Genomic DNA, 25,233 nt, shown 5'->3' with positions numbered 1-25,233 from the left:
AACTCTAGTCCAAGAGTCTTGACCCCGCCCCTCCTGTTACTCAGATAGCGTGGCCTCGCCCCATCGCCAGGCCGGAAGGACCTCTCGCTTCCCGGGTCAGGCTCCTGCAGCTTCCCGGGTCAGTGGCACTTGGCCTGGTTGCCATGGCGGCGGTTGCTGTGGCGACCAGGTGGCGGCTGCTTCTGGTGCTAAGCGCCGCGGAGCTGGGGGTCACGGGCGCCCCTCAGCCCCCCAACATCCTGCTCTTGCTCATGGACGACGTGAGTGTCCGCGCGAGCCGGGATCCGGGGAGGGCTGCTGCGCTCGGCGCGGGATAGGAGGCAGGGGAAGGGCGGCCAGCGGTGTGGGGGTCATGTCTGGCTGTTCATGAGTGAAGCTGAAGTGAGGTGGTCATTTGCGGGCCGAACCAGGAGAAGACCTTTCTGCCCTGCGCCTCCACTGCCCCCTCCCTGCCCCACACCGCGCTGGAAGGTCTGAGCGGCAGCCCAGACCAACTGTGATGCTGGCCACGTGAGGACCAGGTCTCCAGGACCTATGCTCACCTGTTGCCCTCCAATTCTCCAGGCGTTGGTGGCAGAAAAAGAGTGCAGAGCTGACTGAGACCCCGTCCTGACTGCCCTGAAAGTCCCTTCTGCTGTCTTTGCCTTACTGGACCAGCGTTGCTTGGTCTGGCTGCTCTGCCTCTGCTGGGATTTCTGGCCAAAGGTCAGGTCTTTGTGGGGTGGTAAAGAACTGAACCAGAGGAATGTCCCCCGTTGAGCATGTGTGTGGCCCCAGGTCACCCTGGTCACTCTGGTGAGCCAACCCTGGGGTTAAACCAAGACGTTCCCAGCTTCTTTATGACTCGGTCCCTGTCCTCCTTCCCAGGAAAGCCAGGAATGTATTTTGGGTGAGTGAAATGGAGGTTCCCACACATATTTAGTGTCAGAAGAGTCATGAGTAAAAATATCTCAAAGTTCCCCCAAAAGGCCAGCAAAGACACTCCCAGTAGTCCGAGCTGAGGCCATGAGCCTCACATTGCTGCTGGACGCTCCTGGCTTGTCGGATTTGCAAGGTGCTGTGTGTGTAAAATGCTCAGATTTCAAACATCTAGTACAAGAAAAAGACATAAAGTATATATCATGCAACATTTTTTATTATCAAAGTAATTCTTTGGAGTGTGTAGCTTATCCCTTCCACTGTGGATCTTCCCAACCCAGGAATCAAACCAGGATCTCCTGCATTGCAGGCGGATCCTTTACCAGCTGAGCTATCAGGGGATCCCTAATTCTTTATTACAAAAAGCTAACAACATTCAGATAAGCTAGAAAAGATTGCAGAGCCACCAATATGTAGTGGCTCCTCTCAGAGGTGAGGTAGAATGTGTTTCAGTTTAGTCACAGGTGTTCAGACACCTTGGCTCCCGAAGGGGCCCCAAAGCTCCTCTCCTTGGGAGCCCATCTGATGGCTGGTTAGGAAACTTTGCTTCATAACCGATACGTGGATCTTGGGAATGCTTGCTGTGTTGCGGTCAGCCTCCTCAGAGCTCAGGTTCCCAGGCAGGAAGGCTGTTTAAGTACTTAAGTCATCGAGGCTGAACCAAGCTGAGCCCTTAGTCTCTCCCACTTCTGCCTCTCCCTTCCCCAAGGTGATGGTTCATTAGTGAAGACGGACGCTGCAGGCTTGTTGAGATGGTCGTTTCCTGGATTTATGCGGCTAAAAAAAGAACCTAGAAACTTCCCTGGTGGTCCAGTGGCTAAGAGTCTGCACTCCCAATGCAGGGGGCCCGGGGTTCATTCTCTGGTCAGAGAACTAGATCTCACATGCCGCAATTAAGAGTTCACATGCCACAACAAAGAATGAAGACCCTGCGTGCTGCAACTAAGACTCGGCACAGCCAAATAAAGTTTGTTTTTTTTTTAAAGATTTCAAATTATGCAACAAAGATGGAAGATCCCATGTACAGCAACTAAGGCCCCACTCAGCTAAAACAACAAAACAGAACCTGCGCCCACACTGACTGTTTCTCTTTGCTTGTTACCGGAGCTGCTGGGTGACAGGCCTAGCGGGTGGCTTCCTGGTCTCTCTTGCATTCCTTGAGCGGTGGAGGGGGACCGATGCTGGGCACGTCTTAACTCAAGGGGGCTGACCGGGGGACTATCAACCTGGGTGCCCAGGGTGGGCCCCAGGAACCAGGAACAGCAGGCCAAAAGACCCTGGTGACCCCCACCTCTCCTGTGTCATCTCCTCCTGTGACTCTGGCAGCTGAAGCCCGGAGAAGTTGGGGAGATCTCTGTCCTGGTCAGCGAATGTTAGAAAACATTCAAAGCAACTTGAGCATTAGTGGGGAACACGGCTCTCCAGACCAGACAGGCTTCAGGCCCCCGCAGTCCTGTGTCCTCACCCGGCCTCACCCCTCCAGTCATCAGGCCTGGGGGTGCCCCCCAGCAGGTCCTCAGACTCGGCGCAGGGCCAGTAGGCGTCAGCTCGTGGAAGCCCTCAGAAGATGCTGAGTAGCTTTTTTCAGTGGTGCTGGCTCACCTCCGTTCTCTGTGGCTGGTGGGCCGGGGCAGGGCGTGGGGGCACAGAGCTCCCTCTTGCCCACCTGGACCCTAGCGCTGTGTGTGTGTCTGTTCTTTACTTGTAAAACAGGATTAAGGAGGCCCCCATGACTCCTGGAAAGTGTGAGGCCGGGCTGTACAAACACCGGCTCTGCGTCCCCACAGTATCCTGAATCTCCAGGGCCTCCTCCCATGTGTGTTGACGTGGACACACACATGTACACGCATGATCATTCCTCATAGCCGCGTGTGGCCCCTGCCCAGAAGCCCTGAATGTCCCACTAAGGAAAGCAAGGTGGAGGGCTGGAAGGGAACCGCAGGGCCGGAGTCTGGTTGACTTCTGCACAGGTGTAGGCAGGCTGATACATCTTATGTTCCAGATATGGTTATGTTCACAGGTTCTCAATGGAAAGAAACTTGAGGGGGGCCTCTGTTCACCCCAGTACTGGGTGGACAGACCATGTTCTGTCCACTGTTGATCAGTGATGGACTCAGGCGTTTCCTTAGGGCTGTCGGGAGTCCTGCTGCTGTGGACATCTGCCCCATGTCTGGGTGCAGGCCGGCTCAGTTCTCTGGGTGGCAAGCTCAGGAGGAACTGCAGGTCTCAGGGCCTCACTGGGTTGGCATTGTGGGCCCTCACCGCTGTTTTCAAATCTGAGTTTGCCCCGTGGAGTAAGACGGCCTCCGTGTCTCTGTGGAGGGCAGGGGAGTCTTGATGCTGGTGCCCCATGAGCATGTGGGCTGACATCTGCACCAGGGAAGCGTCAGATTGTGTCCTGGCCGCACTCGGGGCACCAGGGGCTGCAGCTCTGGCTGTGTTCTCACCTGACCTCCACATGCTCCTTCCTGCAGATGGGGTGGGGCGACCTGGGGGTGTATGGAGAACCTTCCAGAGAGACCCCGAATTTGGACCGGATGGCTGCGGAGGGGATGCTCTTCCCGAATTTCTACACAGCCAACCCCCTGTGCTCCCCGTGTAAGTCAGGGCTGGCTCAGGCCACCGGGGCGTGGGGGCAGGGGGCACGCATGGAGCAGGGAGACAGCAGTGAGGTGAGGCAGGGTGGGGGGACCTGCAGACCAGCAGATGGGACACAGCGGGCAGGCATGGGGATGGGGCAGGGGTGTAGAGGGGCAGCCTTGACTCAGGCGTCCATCAGATCCTGGCACTGGGGAGCTCCCAGGATCCACCCCGTGAGGGACACGGGGCCAATGGAGCTGTCAGAGGTCACCAAGGGTTTGGAGCATGTGGGGACCTTGGCAGTGGCTGTTCATTCATGAAGTTGAGTTCAGCGGCTCGTTCAGAGGAGGCACTGGGCTGGGGAAGTGGTTGTCAGCCAGAGGTGTGGGGGCCCTACAGGTGAGGAGAATCTCTGATCTCAGGATGAGAAGTAATCCTGGGGGTGTTGGCCATGACCCACAGGCTGTCTCAGGAGCTGGAGAGCACAAGGCGGGAGGCTGTGCGCCCACCTGGCTCTCCAGGGGCTTCTGGGACTCAGGCACTGCAGGGCCAGCCTCAGGCTGGATGTGTGACACACGTTTCTGTTGTGTCCCTTCTGCGTAGCCAGGGCAGCTCTGCTCACCGGACGTCTGCCCATCCGCAGTGGCTTCTATACCACCAACGGGCACGCCAGGAACGGTAGGCTCCAGGGCGGGCTCCCTTACCTGTTGGGGTTTCACATGGTCCTTGGAGGTGGGTGTGTTCCAGAGACCCCAGGGGTGGGCCCTCTCCTGAGGTCCGGACCCCCCCCCCCCGATGTTTGCCCGTCCCACCCTGGTAACAGTGCTGACAGTGAGACGTAGCTGGAAGACCTGAAAAGTGCCTGGGTGGTGCCACCCCCACCAGGGCTCTGCCCCTCGATCCTCACAGTGCATGGCCTCCCTTGTGCCCGGCTCAAGGGCTACGTTGCTCCACAGCCTACACTCCGCAGGAGATAGTGGGGGGCATCCCGGACTCGGAGCTCCTGCTGCCGGCGCTGCTGAAGGGGGCCGGCTACGCCAGCAAGATCGTGGGCAAGTGGTGAGTCCCACGCCCCACCAGCCAGCTCCGTGGCAAGGCTGCGGTGTCAGCCGCACAGCACCACCGAAGCAGCCCCATCGTTGCACACACGTGCCGTCACGGAGGACACATCAGGAGGCTCCGTCTCGTAGTGAAACCAGGAAGCAGGCAGGGGTGGAGGGTCGTGTGGTTGGGTCATCGGGGTGACGGTTAGGTGGCTGTGAGGTGTCTCCTCTCCTGCTCCCCAGGGACGCCCCCCTGCGTGGCCCTGGAGGTTGGTGCAGAGGTCGGATGTCCTCTCTACCCTCCCCTGATTGTTGGACCCATCAGAGACCAGGCCTGCCTTCCTACAGGAAGCCTCCCTTGCTTTTCCAGACCTGACTGTGTCTCCTTTGCTGCTTCTGTGCTTCAGACCCTCTCCCCTTCAGCCCCTTGGCACGCACCTTCTCAAGCACCTCATCTGCACCTCTTGGGGGCCCCTGTTCAACCCAGTTGTTATGGTGGCGGTGGAGTCTGCAAAAGCCAGGAGAGGAGACTCAGCGAGTCGGGGAGTCTGGAAGAGCAGGAGCACTTCCTCACTCCTGAGACCAGGCGGAAGCCACCCTGCTGAGTTGACGAGCTGGGAGAGGGTGGTGGCTGCAGCGCGGAGCCGAAGAGGGCATGAGGGTTGTGGGAGCCTGCATGGCCCTGGCAGAGATGGGAAGGCCTGGGGCAATGGTGGCTGGGCCGTGCCAGGGCTGTGCCCACAGAGGGGGAGTGCCTGTGATGACTGCTCCTCCCTGCCCAGCCTGGCAGCTCAACCCTGGTCCAGCAGTCTTCCGTTCATGGTCAGTGACCCTGGGCCACCCCAGCTGGTGGGGGAACCTGTCCCCACGAGCTCTGGAGGCAGGCGGACTCTGGAGCAGGCAAGGGCACAGCAGGGCCTAGAGAAGCAGCCGGCATGGACTCGGGGAGGTGGACAGGCTGGGGTCAGGATAGCCCTGGCCAGCATGAGGATGGGCTCTGCAGACAGTGCTGACCCCACAGCTGCTTCAGGACCGGCTCTTTGAATCAACAGCTTCACATGAGCTGGACCTTCAGGGTTGTTTCTGTTCTGTGAAGTCCATTTGGGCTGAAGGACTCAGGCCCAGCCCTGCTGTGTAGCTGCGGCCCAGAGAGGAAGCACCTCTGCAGAGAGCTCAGGGCGGAGCCAGTGCGAGTTTCCCCCACCCCGCCCCTCACAAGGGCTGCAGAGGCTGGCAGCCGTCTCTTGGAGGCAGAGTGGGTCAGGACCCACAGTGGGGGACCGATAGGTTTGCCTAGGCACTCAGATTCCGCTCCCAGCCAACTCAGCTCTGGCCCTGTCCTGCCCTGGTGCCCCGGCCACATGCATCCTGGCCAAGTGACCAAGCAGTGCGGCGAGCTCATGGTCACCTGGGGTCGGCCTGTGCCAGCAACCCTGCAGATGTGACTCTAGGAGACCTGTCCACTTCCCAGGGTGGGGGCACCTTGCCCCAACACCGCTTCCCTAAGCCGTACCTTCTCAAGGGTCTCTGGCAGAAGGACCCGACGTGGGAAGGGGCCCCTGGGTGGGAGCAGGGGGTGGGGCCGAGCACAGCCTCAGGAAACAGCTGGGCTGTCACCCTGCAGGCATCTCGCCATGTTCTCTTGTTGTCCCCACTGGCTCCTGCCCGGGCATCGAGCACAATCACCAGACCTGGTCCAGGCAGCCCCAGGGTGTGCTCCCCTCTGCTGTTCCTGGGTGGCCAAGCAGGGAGGGGCTGCGGCCTCAGGACGCCAGACTCAGTTCGCCCTGGGCTGGCTGGACCTTGTCTGCTGAGCTGTTCTCCGAAGGCCAGGATGGTTGCACTGTGGAGCTCCCTGAAGTGCCCTGGGTTACTGTCTCCAGGCACCTGGGCCACCGGCCTCAGTTCCACCCCCTGAAGCACGGATTCGACGAGTGGTTTGGATCCCCCAACTGTCACTTTGGACCTTACGATGACAAGACGAGGCCCAACATCCCTGTGTACCGGGATCAGGAGATGGTTGGCAGGTATCGAGCCCTGGTCTCCGCTCCACCAGCTCCTCCACATGCACAGACTTGTCCTGTGAGCCTTGACTGATAAGCGCGCCACCTCAGGGGCTTCTAACTGTCTCAGGAAATGTGCTGGGAGCTCCAGACGCTTTACTCGGCTACTAGGGTTCAGGCCCAACCCCTGAAGCGGCCAGGGGGCTGCATTCCAGATGGTCAGCCTCGTTCCAAGCCACTGTCCAGGGGCCATCAGCTGCAGGACCACCTGTTCTGACCATCAGGCGGCTGCGGGGCGGGGTTTGGGTTAACTTCCCTTTCTTTGTTCCTTTTTATTATTTGTATCTTGTTGGAGCTCAGTACACGTCAGTGCACCACACAGCTGGGCAGCTCACCCAGCACCGCCCCCCTGCACTCCAGAGAGAGGCCCTGCGCCCGCCACAGCCCCAGGGACCCACCCCTTCCTCTCTTAGTCCTGCCTGTCTGCCAGGCAGGGGTGCAGCCTCAGCCCCACCCTGACCTGGTGCCCCAGGATCTGGGACCTTCCAGGCTCTGACTTCCTCCAGATCAGGGATGGGGCTTCCCTGCACTGAAGGCTGATCTCTGTCTGCGTCTGTACTGTTTTCAGATTTTATGAAGAATTTCCAATTAACCTGAAGACCGGAGAAGCCAACCTCACCCAGATCTATCTGCAGGTGATGGCCGCCAGTGCTGCGCGGGCTCTGGGCCCAGGAGGGGGTGGTCTTGGGCGGGATGATAGGGCTGGGTGGGCTCTGGGCTGGGGAGGGGGGTGGTCTCGGGCAGGGATGACAGGGCTGAGTGGGCTCCGGGCCAGGGAGCGGGGTGGTCTCGGGTGGGGATGACCGTCGTCCTTCTCCTCAGGAGGCGCTGGAGTTCATTCAGAGGCAGCAGGCAGCCCACCGCCCCTTCTTTCTCTACTGGGCTGTCGATGCTACACATGCGCCCGTTTATGCCTCCAAGCCTTTCCTGGGCACCAGCCAGCGAGGGCGGTGAGCCCTTGGCTCCAGAGACCTGGACCCCCAGGGTGGGAGCGGGGAGGGTTAGCCGTGTCTGATCACCTGCAGGGCAGAGTCACTGTCACAAGTGACCATCAGCTGTGGATGGTAAAGCATCTGTGCCTCTTCCAGGGGGTGGACGGAGGGCTCGGCGCTACCCCGATTCCACCTGAGACTGACCCGTGTGCCCCTTCCCCTCCACCCCTGAGGTTAGGCTCTGACCGCCCTCGGGTCCCGACGCCGCTAGCCCCCACTGACCGCCCCATCCTTCCCGCAGGTACGGGGATGCCGTCCGTGAGTTGGACGACAGTGTCGGGAGAATCCTGCATCTCCTCTGGGACCTGGGCATCGCAGAGAACACCTTTGTTTTCTTCACATCTGACAATGGTGCCGCCCTCATTTCTGCACCCAGACAAGGCAGGTGCCCCAGCAGACGGGGTCCACTTGGGGCCCCTCAGCTCCTGGCCCACTGCAGGCCTGCTCAGACGCCTGGCTTCCAGGCCACTCAGGTCTGAGGCTTTTCCACATCGTGGAGGGAGGTTGTTACACCTGGTTTTTCACAGTCCCATAAGGGTTTCACACCCCTGTGGTGACGTGTCTCTCTGTCCTTTTTTTTAAAAAATGCTGGAGGTCCCAGGAGGACCTGAGTCATTCAGCTCTGTAAGGAAGGTCCCAGACAGCAGGAAACCCTCCAGGGCTGGGCCTGCATGGGGAGGCCCTGGGAGACCCTGCAGCTGTGAGTCCTGGGCAGAGAGGGGCCTGGGGATCTTCAGGGATGGCACCAGAGCAACTGGCCGAGAAGGAGCTGTGGGGGGAGGACAATACGGTGACAACCGTGTACCCACCCGCAGCTGGAGAAACGCAAGGAATGGCCTTCATCAGCCACTGGCCAGTGACCCTTGCTGGCCCTGTGCCAACCAGTGAGGGGGCTTTGGGCTGCAGGGAAGGGATGAGCCACGGGGTCGCTGCTGGAAGAGGCTGCACTGCTGTGCTCATCTCCCCGTCCCCGGGGTCCCCAGGGGGCAGGAGCCTCCCTTTGTCACGGGCAGTGTTAGCCAGGACTGGGCTGACTGCCCTCTGCCCAGAGGTTCAAGGACCGCCTGCTCAGAGTGGGGCATGTCAGAAACATGGGGTCTGCACCCCTTAGAGCCCAGCGCACAGGAGCTGCTTGTGCACACTGGCATTTAAGGATCCAGCACCTGCCAGGCTTGGGGGTCTGACTGTCTCACATTTCACGTCTCACCAACAGTCTACATGCTCTGTGCATCCATGGTCGCTGTCCACAGGGGTACAACCTTACAACCACAGCTCTAGGTCACAGCCATCTCCAGGCATTCTGACCTTGAACTTGAGGCCTGAACCCCAGGGCTGGTCCTTTGTCTCCAAGGTGACCTTGGTGCTTCAGCTGTGTTACCTCTGAAGGGCCGGGCAGGGAATCAGGTGGACACAGTCACATCCCAAGGTCAAGTTCCTGGAAGGGTGTGTGTGGCCCTGGGGACTCAGGCACATGGGCTGATGGGCAGCTGTCTCCCAAGGTGGCAGCAATGGGCCCTTCCTGTGTGGGAAGCAGACCACGTTTGAAGGTGGGATGCGGGAGCCTGCGATCGCCTGGTGGCCTGGACACATCCCTGCCGGCCAGGTGAGTCAGAGCGGGCCTCGTGCCAGGCCTGCGGTCATCCTGGGCAAGAAGGCTCTGTCCCCTCCTGGCCTGCTCCTTGTGCTCACCAGGCCACACGTCCGTGTCATCGGGCAGGGACTGCCTTTGTTCTCCATGTGTGGACACGCTGCAGGATGTGACCACATGGGTCTGTGTGTGTGCACATATGTGTGCATCTCATTGTGCCCATCTGGGCAGCATAGGGCTGTGTGCTTTGCAGGTGAGCCACCAGCTGGGCAGCATCATGGACCTCTTCACCACCAGCCTGTCCCTCGCAGGCCTAGAGCCGCCCAGGGACAGGGCCATCGACGGCCTGGACCTCCTCCCCACCATGCTACAGGGCCGCCTGACAGATAGGTAGGTATCCTTGCCCAGAGGGAGGTGAGATCCAGGGGACTTGGGCATGCAACGCGTGGTGGGGCCGAGAGGCCTTGCTCCTCCCCGTGGTGTCCCTCACCACCCTCTGCTCATGTCCACCTCCTCCTGGGCGCTGTCCAAAGTCATTTTCTCCAGCTCAAGACCAGCTACTGTTGTGCTCAAATAAAATCAGTTCTCCTGGCTGCTGTGAACAAGCATAGCTGGAGCAGGTTTACGGCCGGGAGTGGACAGCTTGCTCCCTTTTCTCTGTCTTAAAAACCTGCCATGAGAGCTTGTTACCGCAAGGGCAGGGGGTGGGGGTGCCAGCCGCCATGGTCCTCCCGGCCAGGCTACCTGCCAAGCCCAGGCACCACCCCCTCACTCCGCTGCTGGCCTCCCCGGAACCAAGGATCATGGGCCTGCCCGGGGGACCTCCCTCGGAGCCCAGGGACCATTTCTCCTGACCCTGCTGGTCCCCCAACAGGCCGATATTCTATTACCGCGGCAACACACTGATGGCGGTGACGCTCGGCCAGTACAAGGCCCACTTCTGGACCTGGACTAATTCCTGGGAGGAGTTCAAACAGGTGAGAGGTCTCGGCCCCATGGAGCCATCTTGGGGAGGGCTCCGTACCCCTGGCATGGTGTCCTGGGAGCCATCTGAGGGTGTCCTGGGTCAGTTACTGGGTGCCGGACTGATGGAGGAGAAGGGCTGTGCCATGCCAGTCCCCACCAAGTCCGTGACCTCCCCTCCTAGGGTGTTTGATGCCTGGGGGTTGAGGCAGGAGGGAGGGTCTGTGTGTTCACAGGATCTTCTGCATTTATGGACTAAACCCACAAGGTTAGCTCAAGGGCAAAGCTCTGCTCTATCCTTCCCTCCCTCCACCCTGCCCTCCAGAAGCCAGCGCTGTGCTGGGTGGGTCTCCCCACACCCCTCTCTGCCTGGCTGGGCTGCGTGGTGGCAGTGCTCAGCTGCAATGCCCCCTGGGCAAGGCCTCCCTCCCATGAGCAGTCGTAAGAGAAAAATCCAATGCTAATTAGTGGGCTCTTAATTAAATAGCTTATTTGATTTGCATCCAAATTATAATTTGTGTCTTCTGTCTAGACTTGGATTCTTCTCCATTAACTGCTCAGCTTTTTTACACTAAACTTGGTTGTTTCTCCCACCATTAAATCCATTTTTGTTTTCCAGCTGATCTGCTCCCAGAAGGTCAGAGGGTCACCCATTCAGGACCCACCTGGGTGTCCATGCTCACCGCCCTCAGCAGCTTAGACAGACTCGGGTCTATGGCTTGGTGCAGACAGTGGAATTTCTTAGGCTCCTGGGCTCCTGCTTTACTGAACCGCAGAATACTTGCTGACTGGCTGGCCAGGAGAGACACATGGGTGCTGGGAGGGTCGCCTGTCAGAAGCAGCAGGGAGCACCACTGTGTCCCCAGCCCTGTTTCAGGATTAACATGCCCAGTCAGGACTCTACTCCAGATCCTGTAAACGATGTCCAACAGTGGCTGGAGACCACTGTCCAGCTGCTTACGGGGCCCCAGGGTCCCCAGTCCTTCCGGAGGGTTGCCCTGGCCTCACCTGACTTACCCAGGATAGCAGCAGGTGGTTCCCTGAACCAAGTCAGGGAGCCCTGGGGGGCAGCCTTCCAGCCTGGGGGACTCACTGGCATAGGAACCCCATCTCACACGAGCATCAAAGGCTGAACCCAAGGGCAGAGGCCACCTGGAGGGCGTGGAGCAGGGCTGGACCCTAAGCCTGGTGGAGCAGATGCTCCAACTCCTGTTAAAGGCGGGCGTCGGGATCACCTGTGTTTCCTCTGGCTTCAGGTCTGTAGTCCCTCCTCAGCCAGCCAAGGGGTCTTGGACGAATGCTGGCTGCCATGTACCTCATTGCTACAAGGCCCATAGGGTGGACATGAGACGCTTTGCTCTAGAAATTAGAATGTGGACTAAAATATTTTTAAGAGACTCACCCCTCCCCACAGAAAAGTACCGAAGCCCCAGGGGACGGTGCCCGGGGCAGGTGGTGCACCTCTGGGCCGGGTGTGGGAAAGCTCCGTCTGTGGTTCTCACTGGCTGCTGCTGTCCTGTGACCTGCTCCGCTTCAAGGAGCCCCATAGACAGAGCACTCACCTGCACGCCCCCCCACCTCTCGTTTCAGGGCATTGACTTCTGTCCCGGGCAGAACGTCTCAGGGGTCACCACCCACTCACAAGAGGAGCACACGAAGCTGCCCCTCATCTTCCACCTGGGCCGAGACCCCGGAGAGAGGTTCCCCCTCAGGTGGGCCAGGGGCTTGAGGGGCCCAGGACGCTCGCACAGGTGGGGAGACCGAGGCTGGAGGTTAAAACCAGGCTGAGGTGGCCTGGGAGCCAGTATGGAGCCGAGACCCGGCAAGAGCAGATGGCAGGCCCTGTGCCTGCGGGGCCTCTGGCAGCCTGACTGCCCTCTGGGGCCACCCAGAGGTCACGGCCAGTGAGTCACTGGCCCTGCTCTCTTGCACCCCATAGTTTTCCATCCACTGGGCTTTCCCCTGAGTCACATCCCAGCACCCACTTGTTGTTCCCAATGTTTGTTCCAGCCAGGCCATGGCAGGGGTGGGGCACACGATCCCACCCCCGGCAGCCCCCAGGCCTTTAGCCCGCCTCACAGATGAGCAATGTGGGCCTCCAGGTCTCCAGGTGGGGTATAAGGAGAGACATCATCTGAGCCCCGCCCTGGATGGCAGATGTGTGTGTGTGTGTGTCTGTGTGAGAGAGGGAGGGAGATATGTGACTTCCAATACAAGTGCCTATTAGATGGCGGCAGCAGCAGCGAGCCCTGCCCCTTGCTGGCTGTGAGCTGGCCAGATGGTATCCCCTGAAATTCGAGGTCCCAGGGAACACACCTGCCACTGTGCCCCCAGGAGACCCCACCATCACTGTCAAGGTCACTGGCCCAAGCAGAGGGCCCAGCATGGATACCAGGCTCCCCCAGTGGGGAGACCACATAACTTGCATGGAGTGACTTGGGGGACAGAGCTCTGGGCAAGAAGCCCTTGGAGCTGCCGCCTGGCCGGGAAGTATGCAGGACTGAGCACGCGGTCTCCCAGGCGTCGCCCCTGATGCTGTCACACAGGATCCTGGGGAGACGAGCTGGTGGGACGAGTGCAGCCAGCAGAGCAGGACACCGAGGGCCCAGGAGCCACGTGGGCTCGGTCCAGTCAGGCAGGACCAGTTGCCCCAAGAAAAAGGAGTTTGGGCCAGAGGATTAAAAGAGACCCTGAGAGAGGAAAGAGCCCCCCGATTCTGGGCAGCACTCCCGGGCTTCCAACTGAGGAGCAGGTTGAAGAGTTGCGGCCACTGTCCTGGGCCCCTGGCTCTGCCCGAACCCTCATTTGTGGGGCGGCTCCCTGGATGCCCACCTCTCAGGGAGGGCAGGCAGGACAAGGTGGGGCCACAGCCCCAGCCTGTCTTCCTGGCAGGTTGCCGGATGGTGGCACCTGGAGCAGGGCTGTCCCCTCGGTCTCCCCACACCCTGATCTACCTGAGTGAGCTACAAAGCTCGCTCTGCCCTTCCCCCACCTCGTGACCTGGTGCCGCTTGCCTGCAGCATTGCCAGCATCGAGTACCTGGATGCCCTTCGCAGGATCACCCCGGTCGTCCAGCAGCACCAGGAAGCCTTGGTCCCCGGACAGCCCCAGCTCAATGTGTGCAACCGGGCAGTCATGGTGAGTGGTCTGTACATGGAGTGTGGGGGCGGCCCAGGGCCGCGTGCATGCTGAGCTGTCTGCCTCAGACATGAGCCCCGCTTCCCTCCTGCTGCTCTGGCGCCAACCTCACAGGAGCGACACGGGGTCTCTTGGCCTCTCTGCAGGTGCAAGACGAGCCAAACCCGTGTGGGATGTGGGTGTGGACAGGCTGGGTGGATAGCCTGGGGTGCAGCCAGGCTGAGCCCCACTCCTCACCCACCCCCACCAAACCCTGCTGGAGTTGTGAGGATGGATGTGCAGCTCAAGCTACTGCCTTGAGCTGGGTTGGGGAGGGGGACAAAAGCTAAAGGATGTTGAATATATTCCCTAGTGCTGAGGAGTACCTGGGGCAGCTGGCCTTGGGGGTGGCCTGGTCACTGTGGTCCACATCCAGGGCTCACAGGGAAAGATTCAGTGCAGGGGCCAGCAGGGCCTCCCCGTCCCTTGGAAGGACACCAGGCTGGCATTCTGGCCCCCTGGACTCAGCAATGGAGCAGAAGAGCCCCGTCTCAGGACCACCGAGATCCCTCAGGTCCCAGTGGCTCAGAGACCCCTACCCAGGGTGGAGCCCCTGGTGCCCCCTCCAAGCCCGTCTCGTCGTCTTGGACACGGTGCTGTCCCCACCCCAGCACACGGTCTCCTGTGGGCTGGGTCTCCAGGTAGCGGCAGTCGCCAGGTGGCTCAGAGACCAAGGGTTCTTGGTGACAGTACCGGAGATGGGGAGGGGCCAACCTGAGGGGTGCTGCCGCCACCTCCTGGGCGCAGCCAGAACTGCCATGGCTCCCAAGTGAGTGAACAGTGGGGGTTGGGCTCGGACTCTGAAGCGAGCACTGCCACGAGGGGTTCAGCGGCTTACACACATGTGGGCACGTGGATGTGCTCGCCAGTGTGCAAAGCGCTCCCCAGCCTCCACACTCTGCTCCACCCAGCTCCTCTGGACCAGTGAGTAGACTGGATCGTGTCCTCTGCTCTCAGGACAAGCAGCTCGCAGCCCATCTCCCTAGGGCCTCATCAGACACTCTCCCCGACCCCCAGGCACACAGGCCGGGGCCAGAATCTGCTTTTGCGTGCACCCGACCCCTTTCTCTGCCCTGCCTCAAAGGTTGGGAACTGCTCCCTTTCCTAAACCTGGCACTGCCAGGTGGCCGTGCATCCAGAGGGGCTACCTGACGGTATTCAGGGCAGGGGAGGCTTAAGCTGCAGTTCTCACTGGCACTGATGCTCCAATTCAGACTCAGGGTCTGAGGGGGGCGAGAGTGGGTGGAGTGACTCTGGGGAGGGCACACTTCCTGTGTCAGGGGACCCGGCAAAGCCACAAAGGCTCCCTCTCAGGGATGTGAGTATCCTGTTGCCAGGAAATCATGGCCGCACAAAGCAAGTCTGCACAAGAAGGTGCAGCCGGGCAAGCCTGCAGAGGCACCAAGGCCACCGCCTACATAGCTTATGGGGAGGGAGGAGTCTGTCCCAGCCACGCCACCACCACCCGGGGGCCTGCAGAGGCCATGGTGCCAGGCAGTTAGCAGACTGTCCCCTTCAGTGACAAGCAGGCCCTGTTAATACCGGGTTGCCGCAGGGCAGTGTCTCCTGTGCCAGCCTCAGGCACAGAGCTGCTTCCAGGCCAGGTAGAGATGAGACAGGTGGTTCCACACTGTGGCATCCATCCATCAGGGTGGGGCAGGTCACAGACCTGGGCAGGGCATGAGTCTGGACAGTACCGAGTCTGGAAGTGCTTGGAGTAACTGTATGTCCTCTTTCTGAACTTTCATTACCTAGAACTGGGCACCCCCAGGCTGTGAAAAGTTAGGGAAGTGCCTGACACCCCCGGAGTCTGTCCCAGAGAAGTGCTCCTGGCCCCACTAGAGACAGCCTGGGTTCAGGCCAGGCCCAAGCCCCAGGCTAGGAAGCCTCTGGTCTCAGGGCCCTCGGCTGGAAGAGCACCAACTCCCTCTGCCCTGCCTGCCTGCCAGACGGACGTCGCCTGTAGCCAGCAGCGGGACCTGCCCGAGCCCAGCCCTGGAGTCTCTCGCCAGCCGGCCTGGCCCGCCTGACTGCTGCCTGGGGCCCACAGCAGCCCCTGAACTGGAGGCTACCTGCCTCATGTTCCCACCCTGCTCCAGCTACCTCATGGCCGCCTCGTCCAGGGCCTGAGTTCTGTCCCTGGACCCGGAGGCCACGATGCAGACCCTCGAGGATTGTGGTCCTGGTGTTGCGGCTGCCTGCCCATCCTGTGTTGCCCCTTGGCTTCTGCACAGGGCCTTCCCAGTGCCTCCCCCGTGTTCCCCATCCCCATGGTGCAGGGGTGTGGTGTGAACACGATGGGGGTGGCCAAGGGCCTTTCTGACCCAGAGCCTCCCTAGTCCAGTGGGGACTGCTGATGCCAGCACCTCCCTTAGACATCTTAGACACTCTGGGGCTTGTCTGTGCCTCAGAGGTTCCCCGCCCGCCCTCCCTTCGTGGAGTCCAGGGTGGCAAAGCTTGAAGATGAGCCTGAGCCAGCCTGTGCATAGCTTCCAGGGGACCCGCCCTAAGGGCCTGTGGGCTGCTCCCATTGGGTGGTTTCCCGTCTGCAGACTACCCTGCGAACTCTACTGTTAAGACTTGGGGAATGGTGAAGAAAACGGGTTTAGAATAAAGTAACAGGCATTTAGCTTTTTTAAAAAACAAATTCTATTTAGGGAAGGTTGCCCCCTGGGTGCCAAGGTCGAGGCTGGAATGGGCCAAATGCCTGGACTTCCACCTCTGGCTCGCCCCTCCGTCAGCCCTGAGTCTTCTGAACTGCTCCCCTTCAGGCCCTGCTCCGCACCCCTTCTTGCTCCGGTCCTCAGGCACCGGGGGCGGGGGCGGGGAAGGCCCCCTTGTATGGTGCTGCCGGAGCTCAGCCGAGACTCTCTGGGAGGAAAGGAGAGTGGGCAAGGCCGGTTGGTGCGGCCACAGCTGAGCCGAAGACCTGCGGGCACTCTCGGCTCGGCCGAAACCGGGCAAGGATTTCCCCGAAACTCTGGTTGGGCCTGCGTAGACGGTGTACTCCATCAACCCGGACTCACATCTGGGCCCTGCGCGAACGTCCTCGAGGCGGGGACGCCTGTGTTCTGGGCACAAGAAACAAGCGAGCGTCTTAAAACCGACCGTACTTAACACTCGATGAAATACGGTACCTCCTGCGGGAGGAGGCGGCCAAGCTCCTTGGGGCCCCGCCCCGCCGCCCCTCCTCTCCCGCGCCAGCGCGGAGCTGCTGAGCCAGCCCCTAGCGTCCGACCCCGCCCTCTGGACTCTGTTCCAACCCCGCGCAGGCGCGGAGCCGCCGAGCCAGCCCCTCGTGCCCGCGACACGCGCGGAAGTGGCGATGGCGGATCCTGAGCTGCAGCTGGTGGCGCGGCGCATCCGCAGTTTCCCCGACTTCCCCATCCCGGGCGTGCTGTTTAGGTAACGGGCGGCGGGAGGGACTGATGGGGCCGCGCGGCCAGGGCTGTCGGGGCGCGGTGGGCTCTGCGTGGGTCCGGCAGTCACCAGGCCTATCCTCGCGTGCCAGGGACATCTCGCCCGTCCTGAAGGACCCCGCCTCCTTCCGCGCCTCCATCAGCCTCTTGGCGAATCACCTGAAAAAGACCCACGGTGGCAGGATCGACTACATCGCGGGCAAGTGGAGCGGCGGGCGTCCGCTGGGTCCCCGGACCCTCCCCGAGGCTGCGCGCATACGCCACGAGGGTGCAGTGTCGAGGGTTCTTTACTCTGGGGAGGGTTTTGGCGGGGGGCGACCTACCGGACGCCCCCAATGAAGTTTTAAGAACAGACCCGTTGCCCTACCCCCGACTTCACAATCCTAAGTGGGGCAATAGGCCCCTTCAGCGGCCTGGGAACGGCTTCTTCGGTGGCTGCCGGCGGCGGGCTGAGGATAGGCACCCCGGTTTCCTGCCCCAGCCCTGGACCGATGGGGCTCCCGGGCTGACTTTACCCAGAGGATTTCTGACTAACTTCCTTGTTCTTTTACTGCTGCATATGGAGCGACTGCCCTGTGCCAGGCCTTGTACCCAGTGGAGGGTTTTAGGAAAACCCAGGAGATCCGAGAGGACCCTGGCAGGTTATGTGTCTCCTTGAGAGCCCCATCCCTGACCCTCTCTTGACTCCTGAATACCCTAAGGGGCCACTGCTGGGCCTTGGGACTGGGAGGGGCTCCAGCTAGCAGAGGTGGAGTCTTTCCTCCAGAAGCCTCCCTCCCTAGCCAAAACTCCCAGGTGGGGAGGAGACCCTCAGCTCCCCCAGAAGGGCTCAGTCCATCCCCAAGGTGGCCGGTGCAGTCACAGCCTCTCCTTCTGGACTTGAAGTTCCTAGAGCAGATGCTGAGCCATCTGCAAAGGGCTTTTCAGGTACCACCAACCAGTGGTGAGCAGCTGAACTTTGGAGAGAGGTCAGGTGACTTACCCCAGGCCACATGGCTATTTACACGGCTGTGTGGAGTGGCACCTGCCCAACTCCTGACTTCTTACTCTCCAGCAAAGAGCAGTCCTGGGGTGATAGGGGAATCTGTTAACATCCCCAAAGTTGATGGGTATTGTTGGGCTTTCACCTGGAGCCAACAAGGCCATATGTCCTGTGTCAGGATGGTTACATGTCACTATCCAGCCCTAACCTATAGGGACTCCAATGCTGCTGTAGCACACGGCTTCCCCCAACACCCCAGGTCTCGCCTACAGGCCTAGACTCACGCGGTTTCCTGTTTGGTCCGTCCCTGGCCCAGGAGCTGGGCTTGGGCTGCATTCTTATCCGCAAGCGAGGGAAGCTGCCAGGCCCCACCGTGTGCGCCTCTTATGCGTTGGAATACGGGAAGGTGAGAAGGCTGGGGGCTGCCTCCGTGGACCGTGCATTCCCAAAAGGAAAGCCATGGACTCCAGTGGAGCCGCCATGGTTGGAGTGGACATGGGAGCTCAGAGAGGCTGAGGAGCCGGGCCAGGCTGACACAGCCAGGAGACAGGGTGGGTCAGAACTGGGCCTAGGAGGTGGCCCTTGTTAGTTCCCCAGCTGTGTGTACCAAGGCTGTTTTGGGGACGCTTAGAGGTTATATGTCCACTTTCCTTTGCAGGCTGAACTGGAGATCCAGAGAGATGCCCTGGAACCAGGGCAGAAGGTGGTGGTTGTGGACGATCTGCTCGCCACTGGTGGTGAGGGTCTTTCCCCAGCAGAGTGGGCCTGGTGCGGGGCCTGGTGTGGGGGTGGGAACAGGCTTCAGCTCTAGTTTCCTAGGGGCCGTCTCCATGGTACCTTTCTTCCCCCACCAGGAACCATGTGCGCAGCCTGTGAGCTGCTGGGCCAGCTGCGGGCTGAGGTGCTGGAGTGTGTGAGCCTGGTGGAGCTGACCTCACTGAAGGGCAGGGAGAAGCTGGGGGCTGTGCCCTTCTTCTCCCTCCTGCAGTACGAGTGACCCCAGCCCTAAGCCACCTGGAAGAGAGGACCAGCATGGGCAGATGGAGCAACCCCCACTGGCTACCAGGGGGCACTGGCTGCCCACCTGGACTTGCTCTGTGTCTGTAGCTGAGTGACTTTCTTCAGGGTGGGGCTGCCCCTGAGGCCCTGCTGGGGCTCTGGAAGCCCTGTGGCCAGGAGCTGCCAGCTGGTTGATAATGGAATGAGAATAAATTACTTTCTAGAGCAGAGTCTCCTTCCCAGTGACTGGGTGAAAGGGCCCACTAGGCAGGCTGAGCACTTTCTGACGTTAGTGTTCGGTGGTTCTCAAGCCCCGTGAGCTGTCTGCACACACAGGGGCAGCCCAACTTGCCTTCCCCTGTTGCTGTAACTCATCACACAAACATGCTGACTTCCAACAACTTTATCTGACAGTCTAGAGACCAAATACAAGATCCAGGGGGTGGGTGGGCACAGCTGCTTCCTTCTGGAGGCTCTAGGGAGACTCAGTCTCAGATTCTGCATCGGCCTCCCTCTGTGGGGAACGTGTGTGATACCGGGTCCTCCAGGAGCTCCTGTGGGCCCCTGAGAGGTTAACTCTAGCTGCTACACTACCTTCCCCCACCCCACCTTTTCCCTGCATCGTATATACAAGGTAGGGGGCCTTCCACCAGAGACCCTCTAGCTCAGCAGCCCAAGTCCAGGCCAGCCTGGCCCTCATGAGACTCAGGACAGGGAGATCAAAGTGCATCATTTTCCAAAAGGAAGTAAGACACAGGCCTGGCACGTGTCCACCGGGCTCACAGTGTCTCCTCCGCACGGGCCAGGCGGGCTAGCTGCTCCATGACACCTGCCAGGTCGGCGGCCTTGTCCAGCTTGACGTAGGTGTCCGTGCGGATGTGGTGGAGGCTGAGCCAGTCAGGCAGCAGCTCAGAGAGGAGCTGCAGGTGCTTCTCCATCTCCCCTGCAGAGAGAGGGGAGTGTGAGGCTGGGCACCAGGACCCTGTCGAGCCTCCCATAAGATGACAGGAAAAGATGCTGGCAGTGACCTCGCAGCCTCGCCCAGCAGCTTGCGCTCCCACAGAGACCCCACCATGGGCTGCCCTGCCTCAAGGGACCAGAGGCCTTGAGAGAACAGACAAGTCCCGTGGGGCCTCAGGTGGTGACCCCAAGGGTGCGGTGCCCACCCTCACTCTGCACTCACCAGGGCTCATGGCTGCTCGGTAGCTGCCCACCATCCTGGCACAGGCCACCTCCATGGTGAGTGCCGGCTTGCGCTCTGACACAAACACGCTGCGCAGCACCCGAGCCAGCTCGGGCAGCCGCTCGAGTCGCTGCAGCCGCTGCTCCTGCTCTGGGCGCCGTGTCATCTGTGCTAGCTGCTTCTGCGCCTCCTTGGCCCGGATCTGTGGTGGGCATGGGTGCTCAGGGGCCTGTCTCTCTCTTACACACACACACACACACACACACACCCCCACCCCCACCCACCCACCATGGAGATGCTGAACACTCACTCGCTCCAGCAGGGCCTGGGACACCCCCTTCAGGGCAGAAGGCGGGGCAGCAGGTGGAGTGGCTGGCTGTGCCAGGCTGGGGGACCTGGGGCTGCTAGGCTCGGCTGTGCGCTGGGCCAGGTCACTCAGGGCCTTCTCCATCTGGGACAGGTAAGAAGAGAGAGGTCAGGAGAAGCCTCCCCCATCCAGCTGCAGGGGAGGCCCCTCATCCCATCTGTATGGAGGCCCCAGAAGCCCTGTATACAGCCCAGGTTCATTTCAGCACATCCAGGGCCCATGCTTGCCTGCCCAGGGCAGTGCCTGCTGGTGGGTGGTGCTCTATGGTGGGAAGGGCACGTCCATCCACTCTGAGGCCCATGGCCAAAGAGGGAGCTTGTCAGACACCAACATGGGGGTCAGGCCATTCCACCCCAGCCTTACCCTGGGTGACATCAGGCTGCGGGCACGGGCCAGGACCTCTTGGGCGGTGGTCAGCTTCTCCACAGCGGGCGGCTGGGGCAGCTCGGCCGGCTCGATGTCAGGCACCCCATCCACGTTGAAGCGGGGATGCCAGCGTGTTAGCTGGTCCTCTTGCACCTCCATGGGGGGGTTCAGGGAGGCCAGGAAAGCCTATGTGAGAAGGGGGGCACCCAGTGACCCTGGGCACATCTGCCCAGTTCCTGTCCCAGTTAAGCAATGGGCAAGTTACTTCACCTCTGAGCCGCAGGGGCTCAGCTAGCCTGGGGGCAAAGCAAAGAGCACTCAGAAGCGTCTGTGGGACTCCTCCTAAGCCTCCGGGGGCCAGAGGCTGCAGCCCTGAGTTCCCAGTTTGCCCAGCCCTACAGCCACCCACGTGTAGAAGATGGCCAGGGAAAGCAGTTAAAAGAACTCTAGGATTCAGCCTTGGGAGGAGCCCATTTCCTGTGGATCCGATGGGACTGCAATAGCAGGGACAACTAAGCAATGAGGCTGGGGCACCTGCTCACCCTGTGATGCTCCCGGACTCGGGCCACCAGGTTCTGGCTGAAGACCTGGCGCCGCTGCAGCAGGCACGACGCCGTAAGCTGGGGGACCGCACTGCCAGCCTCTGCAGGAAGAGTCAGGGCCTGAGCCCCGGGGCCAGGCCTACCCAGTCACCTAGCCCACACCTGCAGTCTCAGATGAGGCCCACTGCCCGCCGCCTCACACCCATGCTCAAACCGGGCAGCATCCCAGGCAGGAACCCGAGGCCTGGTACACTCACGGTGGTCCAGCAGCGGCTCAATGGTGAGCTGGTAATCGGACCTTTTGATGCCATCCTTGAAAGTGGGGACGAAGCGCTCCTGGCGGAAGTGGTAGGAGCCGGGATACACGGTTTTGATCTGGCCCACGTTGCGCTCCTCAAAGCGTCTGTGGGACGAGGGTGCAGGGGTCAGAAAGCCGGGGCCAGAGGGAACACAGACTTCAAGGGCAGGGCGAGGCCCCAGCTCCCTGCTCACTTGCGCATCATGTCCTGGACGCCCTGCTTGACTTTGGCGAAGGTCACAGTCTCGGAGCGGTTGTAGAGCATGCCCACGATGGTGTCCATGCTGCGGAACATCTCGGCCAGCACCTGGTACTTGTAGGGCAGCACAAGGCCCGGGGGCCCCGGCTGGGCCAGGGCATGGAAGCGCTGGTAGGCTGGCATCTGCTTTCCACTGCAGGGAGGGAGCAGGGCTGTGAGAGAAGCACCAGACCCACCCCCTCCAGCACTCTAATGGCGGGCAGAGTGGCGGGGGAGACTCCAGAGCTGGGAGTTCTGCCCCAGGATACACTACACTCCAGTTTGCAAAGCCCCAACATGCCTCCCTGGCACAACTAAGGGACAGAGACAAAAGCATGGCTTCAAACCCAGCTGTCACCCAGGGAGGTCTGCAACCACCTCCAGCCCTGGCTATCTTGCCTCTAAGAGGCATATAATAACCACATGACCTGGGGGTGGGAGACCAATATGCAGCTGGGCAAAAGGTACCCAGTAACCGGCCCCTCTCACAGACAGAGGCTGAGACCTGTGGATTATGCTGACCCCTTGGAAGGAGCGATCCTGTCCCTTTCCACCCAGCTCAGCCCAGCTTCATCAGGCCTCCCACCAACTGAGCCTTTCCCGGGGAGTCTAGCCACCCAGGCCTCACCACGGCCCCTCCAGGCGTCCCTCATCCTCTGGTGCGCTGGGTTCCCCAGCGTCCTTCTGCGCACTTGCTTTCAGCTCCTGGACCCGTGCCCCCAGCTCCTGTGCCCGCTGCAGGCACGACTTGAGCTCAGATGGGGTGACCTTTGAAGGGACCTGTGGACACAGGGTGCGTCAGTCCACCTGTCACACCACTCCAGTCCACCTACCCTGCCCTTGGTCCAGCCTCCTCACCTTGTTCTCCTGGGCTGCCAGGCAGGGTCGCCCACCAGCTGAGCCGGCAGCCTTCTTTGTCTTCTTGCTTTGGGGAGAAGGGTGCTCTGTGGAGCCAGGGGCAGCCGGGGAACTGGGGCCAGAGACCTGATGGGAAGGACCCCAAAGGTGATGAAACCACAAGACCCTGGGGTGCACCGTCTCCCAGAAAGCGTCTCTCCAGTCCCCTCGATTAACCAGGAGACGCCCACTCACAGCCAGGTCGAGTCATCCAGGCCCGACCCCTCGCCCAGTCTTGCAGACGAACCTGGTGTTAACCAGCCCCCTGGCCCTCTTCCAACATTGGTCAGACTCGGCATCCCCGCCGTCTCTGAAGTCCTCGGGAAGGGAGGACCCCGCCTACCAGGTGCACGTGACCTGGCCCAGCCCCTCCTCCCACTGGGGGTGAATCTAGGTTCACCCCGGGCTTCCAGACCCCCCGTCGGTGCCCTCCTCCAGGGCAGGTCTTTCCAGCAGCCCCGCCTACTCCCCGCCCGGCACCACTCCCCTCTCCACGGGTTCTCTCCCGTCTGTCCGTCACCCCGGCCTCAGTTTCCCCTTCCCCTCCGCGCCCCGCGTTCTCACCGCGTCAGCCGGCAGCCTCAGTCTCTTGCGCGCAGGCGGCGCAGGCTCGTCGCGCGTGGGCTTGGCAGGCGGGCGGGCGCGCTTGCGGCTGCTGCCGGGACCCGGAGCTGCGGCGCAGGGCGCGGATTTAGCAGGGCTCGGGGTGCGCCACGCCGGCTTGGCGCGCGGCAGCGTGGCGCTGACCCCGGGACGGCGGCGCGCAAAGAAGTCAGTGAGGCGGCGCTGCGCCATGGCGGGAGCGGAGGGAACAGGAGCAGCAGGAGCACCTTGGTGGGCCGGCGGGCGGAAATGGAGCCGCGGTTCCCTCGGATTTTCGCGCCGCGCTCTGGCTCCGCCCCCGCCATGGGCGGGACCATCGGCACCTCGGCCAGGGGAGTTGGCGCGAAATGGACGCTCCCGGGCGCGTGCGCTCTGGTCCTCTCGCGCCGCTCTGGCTCGGGCTGTCCCTGCCGCGCATGCGCCGCTGAGAGGCCCTGGGGACGTTGGCTGTTCCTCCGCTATTTTCCAGGCCCTGGCGGGGTCTGCGCTAGGCGGCGCAGATCCGGGTGGGCGCCAAGCCAGTACTGTCTTGTCAAAGAGGGGAATGGTACGCTGCTTCCAGCGGAAATTTATGCTAATACGGTGCAGTAAAGCTGGCGTCAGGCTGCTCGGACCTGGAGGGCGCTGTGCACGTGGGGGGAGCGTCCTGGGCCAAGCCTGAGGCTCAGTGTGTGGACCCCGACACTGAGGCAGGGGGGTGCGCCTCTCGGACCGAAACCACTGAATTGCACACTTCTTTAAGGGTGAACGTGATTATCGGGCTATCTGGCAGGTTCCGTGTCTGTGGAATTCCCATCACAGAAGAATGCAGTTAGCCCGGTCCTGAAGTCTGACCGCAGGTCTTGGAGGAAACTAAATCACAAGGGTTGTCTTTGGGAGGGGGTGAAAACTGAGACTACACTGGCGTTTTACTTTGCCATCTTTGCCAAGCTTTGTGTAAAGAGTGTGAATTGTGCCTTTAGAAAAGTTAAAGGAACAGAAACATCTGTCGGGCTGCTGTTTGCAAAATGACAAGAGTGAGAAAGTTGGGAGCCACCGAGACAGGTGGGTATAGAAGCATCGTTTCCCATATGTAATAAAGGGTGTCCACAACTAGGTCCATATTTTGTTAACAAACAGGAGCAAGCTATTCGTGGGCCGAGACTATAAGGCTACATTTTGCTACAGTTTTGTTTTGGTGTGTGTACTCTTGAGCCACCCAGTAAAAATTTCTAAATTTATTTTATTGAAATATAGTTGCTTTACAGTGTTGAGTTAATGTATGCTGTATAGCACAGTGATATTTTACACACACACACACATATATACACCCTGGAGAGTAGGCATTTGGGGGTGACTTCAACCCTGGGGCCAGTTCCTTCTCAACAGAACTGCCCACCCCCCTCAGTGATGGAGTGTCAGCCCTCCCCCACATGGCCCTCTGGTCTGAGGGGCAGCTGAGCCAATCAGAACCTCTTCTGGGACCCAGGACTCTGGAGTTGGAATCCCCTCTGTCTCCTCTGATGACAGAAAGTGAGATGGAGGAGGACCGCCACCTTCACCGTGTGTGTAGAGACAGAGTAAGGGCCTTGTGGCCCCATAGAAGAGCTAACTCAGATTGTTGTTAATACTTTCCATTTTGATCTCTTGTGAGACCCACGTTTTTATGAGGTAGCCTTGATTCCGTCCCACACATCTGCCTCTTTTGCTTAAAGTGCCTGTGTGGATTTCTGTTTCTCCCCACCCAAGGAATCTTGGGGCTTCCCAGGTGATGCAGTGGTAAGGAATCCACCTGCCAATGCAGGAGATGGAGGTTCAATCCCTGGGTTAGGAAGATCCCCTTCTGTGACAAGTTTCCACCTGACATGTCAGGTTAGTTTGTAGGTGTGGAATACTCGGAGAGGACAGTCTGGCTGAAATGCTTGGACAGGAGAGAAACCAGATGGCAGAGGGGCCAGGGTCCTTGTCTGTGGATGTTTACCCTGCAGAAACTTGGAGATCTGGAACTGTGCCTTCAGTCATTTGATCAACCAGTG

The 25,233-nt window shown here is 60.6% G+C and overlaps 3 protein-coding genes across 4 annotated transcripts; 2 read left to right on the top strand and 1 right to left on the bottom strand.

Annotated features, from left to right (window-relative positions):
• Positions 1-26: 26 nt before the first annotated feature.
• GALNS (galactosamine (N-acetyl)-6-sulfatase) lies at positions 27-15,967 on the top strand. 2 transcript variants are annotated; one of them, XM_043898281.1, is made up of 14 exons: positions 27-260; positions 3,393-3,516; positions 4,102-4,176; positions 4,437-4,557; positions 6,425-6,568; positions 7,173-7,239; positions 7,427-7,554; positions 7,838-7,977; positions 9,096-9,199; positions 9,438-9,574; positions 10,059-10,161; positions 11,738-11,859; positions 13,168-13,285; positions 15,080-15,967. In XM_043898281.1, exons 1-14 carry the CDS (start codon positions 144-146, stop codon positions 15,164-15,166), a joined length of 1,587 nt encoding a protein of 528 aa, XP_043754216.1. In that variant the 5' UTR covers positions 27-143; the 3' UTR covers positions 15,167-15,967. The 2 variants fall into 2 exon arrangements, with proteins under 2 accessions (XP_043754216.1, XP_043754217.1); XM_043898282.1 differs by having other exon boundaries at positions 29-260; positions 4,455-4,557.
• APRT (adenine phosphoribosyltransferase) lies at positions 13,267-18,949 on the top strand. Its single transcript, XM_043898285.1, has 6 exons — positions 13,267-13,285; positions 16,597-16,729; positions 16,836-16,942; positions 17,998-18,131; positions 18,384-18,462; positions 18,580-18,949. Exons 2-6 carry the CDS (start codon positions 16,650-16,652, stop codon positions 18,720-18,722), a joined length of 543 nt encoding a protein of 180 aa, XP_043754220.1. The 5' UTR covers positions 13,267-13,285; positions 16,597-16,649; the 3' UTR covers positions 18,723-18,949.
• Positions 18,950-19,111: 162 nt separating this feature from the next.
• On the bottom strand, positions 19,112-23,526 carry CDT1 (chromatin licensing and DNA replication factor 1). Its single transcript, XM_043898279.1, has 10 exons — positions 23,180-23,526; positions 22,577-22,702; positions 22,347-22,498; positions 21,675-21,872; positions 21,440-21,585; positions 21,183-21,283; positions 20,638-20,826; positions 20,218-20,358; positions 19,908-20,109; positions 19,112-19,667 (listed from the first exon to the last, which is right to left on the bottom strand). The coding sequence occupies exons 1-10, from the start codon at positions 23,408-23,410 to the stop codon at positions 19,504-19,506; spliced, it is 1,650 nt and encodes a 549-aa protein (XP_043754214.1). The 5' UTR covers positions 23,411-23,526; the 3' UTR covers positions 19,112-19,503.
• Between the last annotated feature and the right edge of the window lie 1,707 nt (positions 23,527-25,233).

This window comes from Cervus elaphus, chromosome 4 (genome assembly GCF_910594005.1).
Source record: "Cervus elaphus chromosome 4, mCerEla1.1, whole genome shotgun sequence".
Lineage (NCBI taxonomy): Eukaryota > Metazoa > Chordata > Mammalia > Artiodactyla > Cervidae > Cervus > Cervus elaphus.
This window is presented reverse-complemented; position numbering and strand designations above follow the sequence as displayed.